Source organism: Talpa occidentalis, unplaced genomic scaffold (genome assembly GCF_014898055.3).
Source record: "Talpa occidentalis isolate TD23 unplaced genomic scaffold, MPIMG_talOcc4v2.1 talOcc4.10, whole genome shotgun sequence".
NCBI classification, from domain to species: Eukaryota; Metazoa; Chordata; class Mammalia; order Eulipotyphla; family Talpidae; genus Talpa; species Talpa occidentalis.
The window spans coordinates 106,913,973-106,931,625 of record NW_023600993.1 but is presented as its reverse complement, the minus strand read 5'-3'; the positions used below and the strand labels follow the sequence as shown (position 1 = coordinate 106,931,625).

At 44.0% G+C, this 17,653-nt stretch overlaps 1 protein-coding gene across 1 annotated transcript; it reads right to left on the bottom strand.

Moving 5' to 3' along the window:
* Nucleotides 1–13,157: 13,157 nt before the first annotated feature.
* On the bottom strand, nucleotides 13,158–13,358 carry LOC119254841 (40S ribosomal protein S29-like). The gene has a single exon (XM_037521900.2). The coding sequence runs from the start codon at nucleotides 13,356–13,358 to the stop codon at nucleotides 13,188–13,190; it is 171 nt and encodes a 56-aa protein (XP_037377797.1). The 3' UTR covers nucleotides 13,158–13,187.
* Nucleotides 13,359–17,653: the final 4,295 nt, after the last annotated feature.

Genomic DNA, 17,653 nt, shown 5'->3' with positions numbered 1-17,653 from the left:
TGAACCAGAGACACTCTATGGGGGTAGGGAGCGGAGGGGTGGGATTGGGGTCAAAATAAGGGGGTTGCAATTGTATGGGGAATATAAAAATAAAATTTATTATTAAAAAAATAATTGTCAAAGCCAAATATAACCAAATAAGTTAATAAAAATGGTGACAATGAAGATGCTAAAGATGTTAGCAACAAATAGATTTGGAAAACAAATACATCTAAGTGATTTATGAACATTAGATGATAATTATCCTTAGTTTTTTATATGAGATCAAAAAGTCAGGATGCTGTGACCAGACTCATCCTTCAAACACCAAAACAGGCACTTTGAAACATGGTTGCAATTTGTCATTCAATAAAAATGTATTGACAACTGCACATTTCCCAGGCAGCATGGAAAACAGGATTCTGTAGCTAGCAAAACAGACATGGACCCTGTGATCATGCAGTTTTTTCATTCAGAAATAAAACATGAATCAGAGTATCATACCAACAAATATCTGAGTTTCTGCTAAGCATGGTAAAGGAATAGCACAGGTGTGGTAAGTGTAGAGAGGAGATCCAATTTAGACTAGTCAGTCAGGTTCTTTCCCTCAGAAATCAAAGATGGGGCCTCCCTGGTGGCCTAGGGGTTAAGTCGCAGTGCTCTCACCGATGCAGCCTGAGTTCGATGCCTAGCCAGGGAGCTAACCCACTTGGCCCAGAAGACCTCTGCTGTCTTGCCCGCTGCTCCCCTCAGCAGTGTATTTCAGTAAATCTGCCTATTCTGCTCCCCTGGATCCTCTCACTCCCCTCATCTCTGGCCTACACCCCAGTTCTTCTATGAAAAAAAAAATCAAAGTAAGATGAATTTGTAAGTGCACAATTAAGAAAGAACTAAGAAAAGTAAGCTGCAGTATGAAACTTTATGCCAAATTCCTTTTCGGGGAAGAAACTGCTGTATTTGGTACTGAATGAGGATCTGTGTGGTGAAGCTGAAATCCCAGAGAAAATCCCTGTGTGGTGAAGCTGAGATCCGCTGGAGGCTAATGGCCTTCCCAGCCTCCTGGCCCCCCAAGACCCTCTGCCTGCCCTGTGCCTGGTTATCCCAGGATAACCAGGGAGTGGGAGGCCAGTATTAGCAGTTGCTGTGTGTTCTGCATCATCCCAACCAGGTAGGTTCATCTTCAGTTCTCACAGACAAAAGAGAATTTTGGAGCCTTTGGTAGATTTTTACAGGCCTGTAAAATGCTAAATCAGAGTACAGAGCAGCTTTCTCTCGTGTCTCCTCCCTGGGAAGTCACTAACTGCCTCGGAGTGATACTGCCCTGAAGGCCCTTGGCACAGGTGTCCTCAATAACACACACGCATGCCCAGTGTTCGAGGCCCAGGTTTCCAAAATTAGGGGAGTGAGTGTGCAAGACCACAGTTGCTGGTCATATGATAATGGCAGGAGGGCATAAAAAAGCCTAATAACTGCTTTTACCCTATAATCTACCTGCTCAGGGTTCTTTCACTGCACACGAGTCCTTCTTCCACAAGTTTCCCTTGGTGAATGTGGAACACTCTAGTCATGACCCCCAGAGTAATACAAACTAACAGAATGCAACTGAATACAACAGAACACAACTACTCCTGCAAAGTCCACTAAGGTGTTAGACACGCCACCTAGGGATGAAGAGATAAAGAAGTTATTGGCACCAGCAGTGGGAGATCTCTCCCATCTGAACGCATACAAGCCAATTTTTTGTCAGAACAACAGCGTAGCTGGCAACAGTGGCCTCCCAGGTCGCAAGTACCACACACATTTTGCCAGCGAAGAGGCATTGGAGGGCTCTACCTGTAATGAGAGTGGTGAGCTCAGACTAGGCCCAAAGTCAACACAATGTTCCCTTTAGGATTGTCCCCTCACCCGCCACCCCAGGGTGGGTAACACGCACTCGTGGCAGCCCCTCCCCAGTCACCCATGGTGTTACTTGTAAATCGGCCTCTGGGCTGCCCAAGGGCGATCAGGCCACCCAACGCATGTGGGGGCTTAACTGTTCAGACCACAGCCAGCCCATAGTCTGTTGGGTCCAATCAGGTCGGGGGGGCAGTAAAATATTGCCCTGATGCCCAAGCCCATGTGAAGGCAAACCTGCCTTGACTCTGGCGCTGTAGCAGTGGAAAAGGGGGCGTTAGCCAGACCGGCAACAAAATGGTACATGCCCAGCTCACAGCTCAGAGGATGGTTCAAGTCTGCCACTGAGGGTGCTGCTGCAGGCAAGGGGCACCCACTTTATTGGACTCACACTCATCCACATTCACAGGCCAGGAGCCATGAGGCTTCTTCACCGGCCACATGGGTATTTGCAGGGACTGTGGGCAGCATACACGGTGCCCAATTTCTCCAGCTCTGCCACTGCCCGTGACCAATTCGTGGCCTCCTGGCAACCAATACCGTTTAGCATTGGTCGCTCTTCTAGGGACTGGCTCTTGTCTGGGCGGGTGCTCAGCATGTCCCGTGCCACCGCCTTGACCACATGTACCCTAAGGCGGAAACCCCGGCTGTGGTCTGCAGCCACCAGCCATGCAGCACTCCCACCCCGGGGTGTGCCCCGGGACTGGTGACACAAGTACTTTATACTCCTTTGGGGGTAATCGCCCAATCCCTGGGGTGATCTCCCTGCTCTCATCTTGACGCTCTGGCCTCCACAGCTGTCAATGTGACAAGCAGAACCCGAATTCCTCTGGGATCCCATAGTACAGAGCACACTCCGCCCCATACACACTAAAGCCAAAACTGCACATTGGCTGGGGACCAGTGGACAGCAAGTTCCATGTGGGGCCTCCGGTCGTCCCCACAGATGGGTTCCTTGGCTGTCACGTCACCCTATTCAAGGTGAACAGGGCAGTCCTCCTGGACCGGGATGAGCAGCAAGTGGTCCTCCTGGCACAGAGCATGTGCCGGGAGTTCCCCCACCTTCCCCTTCCAGCAGCCCATCTTCTTGTGGGCGTAGCCTCTGGTCCTCTGGCAATTGTCTCCATAACTAACAGCTGTGCACCGGCCGTGCACGTATTTTAGCGTAATCTGCACCTGCTTTCGCTAGAGCCTCCACATTTGGTTACGGGTGACTTAAAGAGTTTTCTGCAACTTTAAGAAGCTTGCTTCCCTTTTTTGGTTGTTCAACAACTAACCAAATTCCCTTCTGAGAGGCTGGCTCTCATTTTATTCAAGCTGGCTACCATTATGGTGACGCCAAGTAGTTGGTGTGGTCTGCTACTCCTAGGAAGCCTATACGGCCACCATTTTGTTACCTAAACAAGGTCAAAGTGGTCCGGCCAGTTAGGAACAGGAGCCCTAACCCTTAGGCCCTTCAGATCAAACAAGAGCACAACTGGATCCCACTGGGAAGGTTGTGCATCACAAGGTATGTCCAGAACGCCCGGAGGGCTGTGGACTGATGCATAACATATGCATCAAGAGGTATGTCCAGAAAGCCCAGGGGGCTGAGGATGGATGCACAACATATACTCCCGATTTATATATACATCACGAGGTATGACTGGGAATGCCTGGGGGACCGAGGACCGATGTATGACAGGGACCCCAGAAGCTGGTCAGTGGAGGGCCTTGTGATGAGATTAGAACCATGGCTGGGGATTAGGGTGTAGCATCAAGTAGAAATGCCTGGAGGGCAGACTCACAATCCCTAAATCTTCTACACCCTTCCCCTTTCCTTATCTCCCTAATCTCCTAAAATGTAAATACGTGTGTCAATAAAAGGGCCAGGATCTTGCTCTTCAGCAGCATCCTGCATTGTGCAGCCTGCTCCATGACTCCAGTTTGTCATTGTGGTGTTGCCAACAACAGTTTGGTCACACATTGGTGCCAGAATTGCCCTGAGGGACTGTAGGATAAGGAAAAATGTCAGACTTTTCTGCCTTCCCACCATCAGGATAGATGATGGATCCTTGTGGTCCTGATGCATGCCTGATGGCGGGCACATGGAGTAGGGTGTGGGCATAGGTAGATGGGATTCACCTGGGCTTTTAAGGGCGGCATCATGGGGACGCCAGCAGAAGCCGAAAGAGAAGCAAGAGCAGCAGAAACCAAGAGAGAGAGAGAAAACGCCGGAGAGCCGAGACAGAGTGAAGACTTGCTGGGGGCTAGGAGGACTGCCAGCCTCCAGGCCCCCCAGCACTCCTGCCTGCCGTGTACCTGGTAAATCCCAATAAAAGACCTGCAAAAACCACTGAGGACTCTGACTCCCCTTTACCCGGTCTGCATGGCATCAGAAAACCTCACCGTGTCCATTCCTGCCCTTACAGGGACCCATGAGGACAAGGGCATTTTTCAGTAGCAGATCCCTCATCCTGCCTGAGATGCTCTTTGTCATTTACTCACCGAGTCTGGCGCGTCTCCCAGGGGGGCCACACGGTGCGCGCGCAGCCCTTGATCTGACCCCACCGGGAGCGGCGCCCTGGCCGCACCGCCGGCTGCCCCGAGGCCTCTGTGTCCACCGTGGCCGCGAGGCCTCTGAGGCCAGGGCCTCCATCTCCCGTGCTGGGCAAATCATCCCGGTCACCCCCTGGCGCACAGACGCAGCAGCCAGGCTGCCAGAGTCTCCTGCTTCCTCCAGAACAGTTAGCCGGAGGCCAGCAGCTGTGCTCGGGCGCGTGGAGCTCCGGGGTCGCCCGTGCTTTGTGGCGAGGGACCAAGGGCGCGTCCCTCTGAGGCGGCTGGACCGCCACGATGCGGGTGGCGGCGACTCGGGAAGAGCCAGCAGAGCAACGCCGAGAGCGGGCACCGCAGGACAGAGCAGGTTCTCTGTGATGCGGCTGATGGGTAGAGGAGAGTCCTGGAGCCCCAGTGGCTTTCTCAGGCTTTTTGATGATCCTTCTACACCGTTGGTAGCGCGGCCAGCAGGTGCAGGTGCAGGCGGGGGTCAGGGGCCAAGGCGGCTGGCAGGCCTCCTGGCCCCCCTAATCTTTACTCTTTGGAGGCTCTCTGGCATTCTCTCGTGTCCTCCTTGGGTCTCCACTGATCTCTGCCTCCCGCCCCCTGCTGCCCCCGCCCTATGTGCTCGTCCTCCAGCTCGCCAGCGCCCGCTCACCCGCTCAGACACCACGCTCCAGGGGCGCCAGCAGGCACCATGCGGGTCAGACCACGGGTGTCCATCATGATGCTAATGGAGAGGGCGCAAACAACCTGATCACGTCCATTTTCCCTATAGCGAGAAAGCTGCTCTGTCCCCTGATTCAGCATTAAAGGCCTGTAAAAATGGACCGAAGGCTCCAAAATTCTCTTCTCCTCTGAGAGGACTGAAGATGAACCTCCCCGGCCTGTGACGGTTGCGAAACACTGTGTCAGTGGAAGGGGCAGGGCAGTGACAGAAGTTGTTGGGCCCTGAGTGACTGTTCTCGGGGGTCCTGATTCATGGACCACTGTTAACCCTCCTGCCTGGGCCCAGCCTGAGACTCAGCAGTGTGTCTGTTCTCAGTGCACTTCACAGGGGCAGTACAGACCCCATGGGGTGGGGTAGGGAAATTCTAGAACCATGTTCGCTGTTGTCCTACTTGCTGGGGTAAAACCAGTGTGGAGAACCCCAGTTCCTATGCTGTGAGCTTGAACCAACAAGATCAAGGACCTCAGTCTCCACACCATCTCCCTTCTATAGGGACCCTGAAGAAGCTGGCAACCCAACCAAACCTATTCCCCATCCTCTGCCCCCCCACCCCAGCTAGCTGCACCTGCACATTTTTTCTCCATCTACCTTCTTCAAATGCCTTGGCATCCCTTCTAATGTAGCCTCTGAGGTTCATGGAATGCTCAGCATCACAAATGTGCTGGAGATTCTCAGGGATCCCATTACTGGTGAACTGTTAGTCCTATTCTTGGAAGCAAAACAAGGAACACTGTCACAACCTCGGTGACATCATCCAAACTAGCAATTACCGTATTTGGTGACTGAAAGTTGTAGGGAGATCCAAATCAAGCTCTAGAAAATGTGCCCAAACTACTAGACAACACTGGAAAATAAGACAAACCAAGTAAATATTTTGACATTCCAGATGAGGATAGGGTTTGGAAGTGTAGGAGAGACAGTAGACTTCATTTACCTATGCTGGAAATTCTTCGTAGGGATAATGTTGCTTGTTTCTTGCTTCTCTTTGAACAATAGTAACTTCGAATAGTGGGCATTCAAAGTGCTTGGTATGAATACTTGCCTGGTTTTGATGAAAACACCCTGTTGACCTGGTAATGTCACATCAAAAATTTTTTAAAGATTTATTTATTTATGCATACAAGAGCTGGGGTACATCCAGAGGTGTGGGGGGTAAGAGGATTCACCAGAGACAGAGTGGGGAACAGAACAGACAGAGTGACTGAAATACACTGCTGAGGGGAGCAGCAGGCGAGTCAGAAGAGGTCAGCCGCACCATGTGGGTTGCTCCTTGGCCAGGGATTGAACTCGTGCTGCAGTCACTATGGATAGCTTCATAGATTGTGTCTCAACCCCCTGCGCCACCAGGGAGGCCCAAATTATTATTTTTTTAATTATTCTTTTTTAATTTTATATATTTTTTACATTATTTTTCATATTTGTACAATGTATGCATTTTCATCTTGGTTATAGCCCCGCACAATTCCCACCACCCTTGTTTTGATCCTACTCCCTTCTCCCCCAGCCCTGTAGTTTGTCTCTGGTTTATAGTTGCCTGTTGATTTTGATTTTTACTTTATTGTAATTAGTCTTTGTCCTGACCCCTTATTTAGGTTTTCTAAATTCCTGCTATGAGTGAGACCATCCGGTATTTTTCTTTTTCTTTCTGCCTTATTTCACTGAGTATGATCCCCTCCAGCTCTATACATGTTGCTGCAAATGGTATGAGTTTATCTTTTTTTCCCCAAGTAATATTCCATTATGTATATGTACCACATCTTCTTGATCCAGTCATCTATTTTTGGGCATTTGGGTTGTTTTCATAGCTTACCTAGTGTAAACAGTGATGTAATAAACATATGGGTGAAGGTGCCCTTTTGAATTATTGTTCTTGTGTGCTTTGGGTAAATACCTAGGAGTGGGATAGCTGGATCATCTGGAAGCTCTATTTTTAGCAGATTGAGGAACCTCCACACAGCTCTCCATAGTGGTTGGACCAGTTTGCACTCCCACCAGCAGTGCAGGAGAGCTCCTTTTTCTCCACGTCCTTGCCAATATTTGTTGCTGCTAGAATGGCTTAATATGTGTCATTCTCACTGGTGTAAGCTGGTATCTCGTTGTAGTTTTGATTTGCATTTCCCTGATTAAAGTGATGTGCAAATTCTTTATTATTTAAATTTTCTGTAGCAACTTAATCCTTTACTTTTTGATCTTTTGAAATGCTTTGCACTGTTTTTTCCTTTGTCCTTTAACTCCCTCCCTCTTCCTCTACTTCAGAAACCCAACTTCGGTTGCTCAGGTCAGCTAAATTTTCTAAGTGTTTTAATTGTCAATTTGTTCACTATGCAAATGTCCATTGTTTGTCTTTGTCATTGTGACTTGTTTTATTATACATAATTCCATTAAACTCTTTTTGTTTTGCTGTAAATGGCCACATTTCTGCTTTTTTTTAAAAAAAAGATTTATTTATTTATTTATACAAGTACCGGGGTACAGGCCAGATGCATGGGAAGGTGAGAGGATTCACCAGAGACAGAGCGGGGAAACAGAACAGGCAGCCTGAGGAAATACACTGCTGAGGGGAGCAGTGGGTGCGACAGGAGAGGTCTGCTGTGCCTTGTGGGACTCTTGTCAGCCAGCTGGGATCAAACCCATGCTGCAGAGGCTGCAGGCAGCTTCACAGCGCTGCGCTCAAGCACCTGTGTCACCAGGGGTGGCCCAAATTTCTGCTTTGTTAGACTGAATAGTATTTCTCTTTGGTGGATACAAGACATCTTAGTCAGTCTTCTATCAATGGGTATTTATGTTGCTTCTAAGTCCTAGCTATTCTCAATAGTGCTTCTGTAAAAACTGTAGGGTACACATAGTTTTGAGTTAATGCTTTCATGTTCGTTGGATACATTCCCAAGCATGTAATTGCTGTGTCCTGTGGTATTTCTATTTTTGATATATAAAAGTAAATCCAGATCACTTTCTAGAATAACTATACCAATTTTCTTTCTCACCAGCATTGTCGTGGGGTTCCTCTTTCTCTACAATCTCTCCAGCACTTGTTGAGGGTCTTTTTAATATGTGCCACCGTCATGAATGTGAGATGATATCTCATTGTGGTTTTCATTGCATCACTCTCATAAAAGGCATGAATGACATGGCCTTTGGGATATCCTCTTTGGTGATTTGTCCAATCAGATCTCCTGTCCTTTTACTAATTGGGCTCTTTTTTTTTTTTCTTTCCTGAAAATGACTTTCACTCTCCCCTGAAAAACTCATTACCAGAAAAACTACCTAAAAGGAAGGCAGTAGAAGAGACCGATGAAATGGATGAGGTAGAACTGGTGGACTTTCATCCAACTCAGGAAGGAGATGCTGTTACAATGGAGAAGCCCATGAGGATGATGAACATCATCCTGAATTGGGCTGGGGCCTGGGAGCCAGACCCCAAAAGTTAGGAAAGTATGGAATATTGAGATCAGAGTTAGGCAGAAAAGTAAGAAATTTACTGTTAGAGAAAGAGAAGGACAGAAAAGCTTTTTGAGCGGAGAACTTTTTGAGCGGTTCCTGTGCATGTAGCCGCTGGGGGCCAACAAGCAAGGGCTTATTTTTTGTTGTTGTTTGTTTGAAATGGGATGGGTTAGTGCTCTGTTTGGTGTCTCTTTCAGATAGGCAGAACTTTAAAGCAGGTTTTCTCTGATTGGGTTCTGCCATAGTCATCAACTGGGGCTGGGGTCTTCTTGACAGAATGACATCTGGTCCTTGGCAGTCAAGAACCTTGGTCAACACAGATGTTTTCTGTGTTGGGGGGGCAGGCCAACCTGTGGAAATTCCTGTTTTCCATGGTGTTATCTAGGCTGTGGCCCCTGTGGCCCTAATTGCCTAAATTCCCAACTTTCCCTTAATTCCTAGGGGTGGTTGGTGTGAGTGTCAGACTTCTTATTGGGTTTCATTACTTGCAGTTTTTGTAATGTTCAAGTATAGTAGTGTTTTAATGGTAAATGAAGAGTAAACTCAAATATAAATGCTAAGAACAAAATGCATTCACCTTAAATTCCCACTACACACTTTCCCTAAGCCTACATTTTAGCTTTCCTTTATATGTATAAAAAGACTTTTTTTTTATTTATGTTTTATGTATTTCTTACATCATTTTTCATTTTTGCACAATGAATGCATTTTCATCTTGGTTATTTTCCCATACAATTTCACCCCCATTATTTTGACGCCAATCCCTCCTCCTCCCCCCACCCCTTATGTGTCTCTGGTTTATAGTTGCTTGTTGATTTTGATTTTTTCTTTATTATAGTTATTCTTTTTTCTGGTCTCTTATTTAGGTTTTTCTAAACTGCTATGAGTGAGACCATCCAGTATTTTCTTTTTCTTTTTTTTTTTTTTTAAAGTGGAACTTTTCTTTTTTCTTTAAAGATTTTATTTATTTATCTATACAAGAACCGGCGTACAGGCCAGATGTGTGGGAGGGTGAGAGGATTCACCAGAGATGGAGTGGGGAACAGAACAGACAGACTGATGAAATACATTGCTGAGGGGAGCAGTGGGTGTGCCTCAAGAGTTCTGCAGTGCCATGGGGGACCCTCGCCGGCCAGCTGGGATTGAACTGGCGGGGCAGAGGCTACAGACAGCTTCACAGCACGGTGCTCAACCGCCTGCACCACCAGGTGAGGCCCTATTTTTCTTTTTCTTTCTGGCTTATTTCACTGAGCATGATCTCTTCCAGCTCCAACTATGTTGCTGCAAATTGCATGAGTTTATCTTTTTTGATTGCTGAGTAATATTCCATTGTGTATATACATCACATCTTCTTGATCCAGTTATCTATTTTGGGGCATTTGGGTTGTTTCCAAAACTTAGCTATTGTAAATAGTGCTGCTATAAACATAGGGGTGCAGGTGCCCTTTGGAATTAATGTTTCTGTGTCCTTTGGGTAAATACCTAGGAGTGGAATGGCTGGATCATATGGCAGCTCTATCTTGAGTGGGTTGAGAATCTTCATACAGTTTTCCATAGTGGTTGGACCAGTTTGCACTCCCACCAGCAGTGCAGGAGAGTTCCTTTTTCTCCACATCCTCACCAATTTGTTGCTGCTAGTTTTTTTAATATGTACCATTCTCACTAGTGTAAGATGGTATCTCATTGTAGTTTTGATTTGCATTTCCCTGATTACAAGTGATGTTGAACATTTTTTCATATGCCTGTTAACCATTTGCATTTCCTCTTCAGAGAAGTTTCTTTTTAGCTCTTCTGCCCATTTTTGGACTGGATTATTTTCTTTGTTGTTGTTGAGTCTCATCAGCTCTTTGCAGATTTTTGTTATCAGTCCTTTATCATTAGTATTGTGTGCAAAAATGTTCTCCCAGTAAGTGGGGTTTCTCTTTTTTTTGTTATTGTCTCTTTTGCTGTGCAGAAGCCCTTTAATTTGATGTAGTCCCAGCTGTTTATCTTTGCCTTCACTGTCACTGCTTTAGGTGATGTGTCTGTAAAGATGTCTTTCAGGTGCATGTCATGTAGTGTTTTGCCTATATTTTCTTCTATCTATTTTATGGTTTCAGGTCTTATGTCTAGTTCTTTAATCCATTTGAGTAGGTTTTTGTGCACGGTGTGAGGTAGTAGTCAAGTTTCATTTTTTTGCATGTAGTGACCCAGTTTTCCCAGCACCATTTGTTGAACAAACTTTCTTTGCTCCAGTGCATATTCTTTGCTCCTTTGTCAAGATTAGTTCACCATAATCTGTGGGTTTATTTATGGGTTTTCTATTTGGTTCCATTGGTCCATGTGTCTGTTCTTGTTCCAATATCGTGCAGTTTTGATTATTACAGCTTTGTAATATAGTTTGAAATCTGGGAGAGCGATGCCTCCATTCCCTTCTTTTTTTTCAGCAGGGTATTGGCTATTCAGGGTTTTTACTAATTTGGAGATTTTACCTTTTACTAATTGGGTTATTTTTTATTGCTATGTTGAGTATATACATCTATACATCTATATATATACACACATACATACACATATGTATATCTATATTGAGCATATATATTCAATATATAAATTTTGAGTATACATGTAAATATTTGAATATTTACCCCTTGCCAGTTGTATGTTGTACAAATATTTTCTCCCATCCAGTAGGATGTCTTTTTAATTTACTTAGGTTTTCTTTCATTGTATAAAAGGTTTTATTTAAAATTCAAGGTAGTCCAAATTGTGTATTTTTGCTTTTATTTCTTTTGATGTAGGGTTGAGTCTCCAACAAATCTTTATCACTGATGTTGTGAAATATAACAATAATGTTTTCTTCTATATAATTCATTTGTAACTTACTTTTGGGCATGGGGGTAGAGAGAGATCCAACTTTAAGCTTTTACATGTGGCCATTCAGTTTTTCCTGCACCACAGGTTAAAGACTCTCCCCATACCCATGTGTGATTGTGGGTATATATCATGAATTAAGTATTTACATGTAAGTGGATTTATTTCTAGGTTTTTGATTCTGTTCCATTTATCCATGTATCTATTTTTATGTAATACCGTATTTTTTAAATTACTGTTGCCCCATAGTACAGGTAGTCAGGTAGATTGATGCCTCTATTTCTCTCCTCTCTCTCTGCTTTTACTACTTGAGGTCTCTTTTGGTTCCACATAAATTTAAATAATTTTTGTTCAATTACTTAGAATGAATATCCATGAGGTGAACTGATCACATGTGATGGGAAGGGGCAGGCAGAGACACATTATATAGAATTTTGCAGCCACTGTATGGAGAATGCAAGTTTTTTATGCTTTTATGGAAGAAAGTGATGTGACTTAATTTGTGCTTAAAAAAATAACTATCAGTGGCTACCCATGAAAATGAATTGGATACTACAGGGTTGATGACAACTGGTCATGCCCTCAGTCCTGAAATTGGAATAACCTGAGGCTTCTTACTATTACCAGAGTAAAATAAGTACGTTATACTTCCTCTGGAAAACAACCATGAAAAACTGCCTAACTTTTAAATGTAATGTGTCTCCCTTGCTCCCTCCATATTGTACACACTTCCATTGTTATTGCCTTCACCTCCCATCTTTAGTGAGATATAATTAATGTACACCATTGTGTAAATTGAAGTAAATAATAATTAGGTATGATTTAGTATCAAGATTTTCCAGCTAGAATATTCGGTTATTCAAGACCACAAAATTGGCATTTACTATAAACATAATTCAGATTGAAATGGAAAGCACCAAAGAGCTATTTTTAGAGCAGGTTCATTTCCAGGAAATCAGCAGCCTTTCTGAAGAGACATACCTAGACAGCAAAACAAAAGCTTGGTCTGAAAAATCTTACTCTGTAACAGGATATGTCAGAAGTGTTAAAACCACTGTCCCTATGACGCCTCTGCACATTCTCTTTAGCAGCACAAATATCCACTAAAGACCACTTATATTTCAGGGCCTGAAATAATGATGTGCGACTACTTCTTGACTGTGACTTCATCGCATGTCAAATGCTGCAATTCGTAATAAGTAATGCAGTTCAGCGCATGTCTGTCCTATTGTGGTACATTTGCTAGAGATCACTGTGCAGAAGCTTTTTAATTTGATGTACTTCATCTGTTTATTTTTTGCTTTTGTTTCTCTTCCTGATTAAAATCAAATCCCCAAAGACATTTATTAAGACTGATGGCAAAGATGGCACGTGTGTTTCTTCTGTTTAGTTTGTGATTTCAGGTTTTACATCCAAGCTTTTAATACATTTTGAGTTAATTTTTGTGTATGGTTAGGTAGTAGACTAGTTTCATTCTTTCCATGTGACTGTCTAGTTTTCCCAACACCATTATCGTAGAAATTTTCCTTGTTGCATGTATGTGCCTATGTCAACAGTCATTCATTACTCATCTAATTCTCTCTTTCACTTTAAGTCTGTGTTGGTTATTGAAACTAAATGAGTCTCTTGTAAGGACTATATAGTTGTATCTTTTTTTTTTCATAATTGAAGTATTTTACTTTATGTACAAAGAGCTAGAGCATTGTTTCTGCTTTGCGGTAGATTTCTCCACAGCCAATTCAAGGAAGTTCATTTAGTCCAACTTGATGAAGCCTATATCCTTGGCGTCCTGACAGAAACACTGGCGGCACATGTTGAGTCTGTATTTCCAGATCAGGCCGTGTTGGTTTGAGCAGACTCGGCAAGAGCGAGAACCCTGGCCGAATTTTCTCAGGTGACTCCAGTAGAGAGGCTGGTGACCCATCTTGCTTTCCCGGCGGCCACGAGGCAAAAAGGCTTATCTTGGTTTTTAATGCACCTAGTCACACAGTGACTGCTGGTGGATTTAGTCTATTTGCAATTAGGATGATATTTGGTATATGGATGCTAACTACTGCCACTCTTTTGTGTTTTGTTTTCTGGTTCTATCTATATATGTATTGTGTTCTTTGGTTTTTCATGGGATTTTTAAAATTTAGATAGCAGAATTTCTTCCAAAACATTTCCTATAAGAGCGTTCTTTTTTTTGGTAAACTGCTTAACGTTTGCTGGTCTGGTAAAGCCTTTATTTCTCCCTTGTATCTGAAAGATAGTTTTGTGAGACAGGAAATTTTTGGCCTACAGATTTTTTTTTTTTGAGCATTTTGAAAATGTAATTCCACTTTCTCTTGGACCATAGATAGTTTCTGTTGAAAAGCCTGATGATGGTCTGATGGGAGTGGTTTTATATGTTACATGCTTTCCCCGTGCCTATCACAAATTTCTTCATTTAATTTCTTTGCTTCAAAATTTCCTTTTTTCCCTAGTAGCCTCAATATTTATTATTTATAATTGACTTTTGATCATTTACAATTATGCGCTTTTGTATCATTTGATTTGAATTTAGAAATGTGGTTATTCTTTCAGCTTCCTGGACATCCATGTTTTTTTATTTTTTATTTTTATTATGTTTGGGAAGTTCTCAACTATTATAATTAAGGAAACAATATGACAAGAAGACATAACACTGATCAATATATGCACAGCAGACAAAGGCACATCGAATTATATAAGGTAAATATTGTCAAATCTGAAAACATAACGGGAAAAACATAGTCATGGCCGGGGACTTGCACATTGTACTTTTACCAATGGACAGAAACTAAATAAGAGCACAATAATCTTTAGCAAAGAATTAGGCACATGGTATTAATAATACCGTAAAACACTGCATCCCCAGAATGTTGAATACAAATTCTTTTCTCTTTTTTAAAATAATTTTATTTTTATATTCCCCATACAATTGCAACCCCCTTATTTTGGACCCCAATCCCTCCCCTCCCCATCCCCCACCCCCATAGAGTGTCTCTGCTTCATAGTTTTTTGTTGATTTTGATTTTCACTTTCTTATAGTTATTCATTTTCCTGGTCCCTTATTTAAGTTTTCTAGATTCCTGCTATGAGTGAGACCATCCGGTATTTTTCTTTTCTTTCTGGCTTATTTCGCTGAGCATGATCCCTTCCAGCGCCATCCATGTTGCTGCAAATTGCATGTGTTTATCTTTTTTGAATGCTGATTAATATTCCATGGTGTATATGTACCACATCTTCTTGATCCAGTCATCTATTTTTGGGCATTTGGGTTGTTTCCAAAGCTTAGCTTTGTAAACAGTGCTGCTATAAACATAGGGGTGCAGGTGCTCTTTGGAATTGATATTTCTGTGTCCTTTGGGTAAATACCTAGGAGTGGAATGGCTGGATCATATGGAAGCTCTATGTTTATAGGTCCAGAAATCTCCACACAGCTCTCCATAGTGGTTGGACCAGTTTGCACTCCCACCAACAGTGCAGAAGAGTTCCTTTTTCTCCACAACCTCGCCAACATTTGTTGTTGCTAGTTTTTTTAATATGTGCCATTCTCACTGGTGTAAGATGGTATCTCATGGTAGTTTTGATTTGCATTTCCCTGATTACAAGTGATGTTGAACATTTTTTCATATGCCTGTTAGCCATTTGCATTTCCTCTTCAGAGAAGTTTCTTTTTAGCTCTTCTGCCCATTTTTGGACTGGATTATTTTCTTTGTTGTTGTTGAGTCTCATCAGCTCTTTGCAGATTTTTGTTATCAGTCCTTTATCATTAGTATTGTGTGCAAAAATGTTCTCCCAGTAAGTGGGGTTTCTCTTTTTTTTGTTATTGTCTCTTTTGCTGTGCAGAAGCCCTTTAATTTGATGTAGTCCCAGCTGTTTATCTTTGCCTTCACTATCACTGCTTTGGGTGATGTGTCTGTAAAGATATATTTGATGTGCATATCACATAGTGTTTCGCCTTTATTTCCTTCTATGGAATACAAATTCTTTTCAAATGCACATGGGACATTCTCCAGGATTGAGCACATACATGGTCACAAGACAAGTAACAAATTCATGAAGACTGAAATCATTCCAAGCATCTTCTCCATTCTAATTAGAAATGGCATCAATCTAGTAAGCAGGCACAAAAAGACTGGGTTGTCAATTTTGCCTAGCAGTGTCACTAGGCTGGGTTTGGCCGTAGCCTTGGATATGGCCAGTGAGTAATGCTGTGGGCCCACCTGTAGCTGCTGTGAGATGTGCACTGGTGCATCTAAGATGCCTCTGTTAACTAGGCCTGCAGAAGAGTGCAGAGCCAGCCACAGTCTGCAGTGTCAGTAGGACAGCTAGGTGCTTGAGTGTTGCCCTCAGCTAGCTATCTAGGCTGCACTACAGGTGGTTGGTGTGTACTGCAGTATACACCCTATGAGGTATGTCATTGGACCGTAAGTGTGTCTTAGACTGAGAGCTAGGCCTTTTATGTAGATTGGGTCTGGTGAGCATGGCTGAGCTCTTCCTTTTTGCACATCTGGGGTGTCACAGAAGGGCCTTGAAGGAGAGTGAAACTTGTGGCCATAGCAGGACAGAGGGCATGTGTGCAGGTGTCTCTGATGAGCTGCAGTAGATGTGGCCAGGGGTCACTGCTGAATTTGCTGCAGGCCATGCAGTCAGGAGCTGCAGCTACACGAGGTGCACATGGAAGAGCACTTGTATGGGACTGTAGGGGCAAAGCCTCGTAGAACTTGATCTGTCAGGAGAGAACAACTGGTGGTATTGGCCACTTGCTATCTGTCTATATTTGGGAAGTCCTTGGAGTGCCTGTGGGCTGTATGAGTGTGGCTTGCTTGCAAGCAGGGAGGTGTGACTAGGGGGGTTCTGTCTTATTTGTTTTCCAGATATGGACCCTCTTGATTGTTGACTATGAGCACCAGCTTTGTGGCTTTCCTGAGGGTGTGTGGAGCTCTCCTCAGGGATTCACTCTCAGGGTTTGATAGTTTTGAGACTGGGTTCCAAGGTGGCTCCACCCATGCTGTTACTGACAAGGAGCAAGAGATTCTTAAGGTGGTACTTGCTGGTATTTCTTATCCTGGATGATTCCTTGTGTCCTTATTTCCTAGGCCAGTGCTCTGAGGCTGGTATTTGATACTTTGAAAAAGAGAGGGGTACTTGTGGACCCAAACTGTTAAGAGGGAAAACCCATGTTGCCCATTTTAAGGGTTTGTTTGCCACCGGCAATTATTAAAGGCAAAGTAATAAAATTCTATTGTGTTCAGAGATTTTTAAACAGAGAGAGAGAGAGAGAGAGAGAAATGGAGAAGAGGAGGAGGTGGAAGGAGAATTTAAAAACACAGGTTCCTTCTAAAACTCCAAAATCACCCGTCCGTGTGAACTCTAGTTAAGCGACAGACAAGGCTCCAAGCAGAGCTGCCGGGGATAAGTCCAAGGCACCTCTCAGCAGGAACAATAAGCAATACTTTGGCCAGGGCTCAGGGGCTGGGGTAGAAGGAGAGAACCAGAGCTCAAAAGGTATCATCCAACCTAGATAATCCCGCAAGGTGAAGATGGCGGCCACCATGTCCCTGAGAGAGCTAGACCCAGCTCATGAAAGCACAAAGACCATAAACCAAGAGAAGCCTGCTCACGTGTTCTCCGTTCCTTCTCCCCGTCCTCCCACAGCTACCCCTGTCCTTCCTCCTCCCAACAGTCTCCCCACCCCATGGCCTCAGTTCTCCCCCTTCAGGCAGTTGCTTCACAGCATGAAGGGAGTTGTCCTGCAGGCATTAGGATGTCAGCCCCATGGAAATGGGGTTGAGTTCAGAGACCTCCACCTCTGCTGTGAGCTTCCCTTCCTGCCTCATAAACCTGCCTCCTCTTACAGTCTCTGGGAATTCTCCATCTATGGACTGGGGGTTAGCTGGACAAGCGTTATTGCTGAGGGTCTCGAGGTACTAGATTGTTCCTGGGCCTATTAAAGGCTGTTTCCTAGTCATAACTTTTTCCTGAAAAATTCCCATTGTAACATATGAGATGTGGATTTCTACTTTGTTATCATCAAACTTATATAATCCTATATTGATATCAATAAAGCACTTTTCACAAGGAAATGCACTCATCATCAAATTTACTGTATAAATTATAATCTTGAGAAACCACAAGGTGGCAGCACCTACAAGTCTTTCTATCTCTATCTCAGGGAAGCCTTGTGGTTGGTCTATGCAAACTGTGTTGTTC

What these genes read in the sequence shown, in the direction of transcription:
- LOC119254841 (XM_037521900.2), bottom strand. Translation starts at nt 13,358, where the DNA reads ATGGGTCACCAGCCTCTCTACTGGAGTCACCTGAGAAAATTCGGCCAG.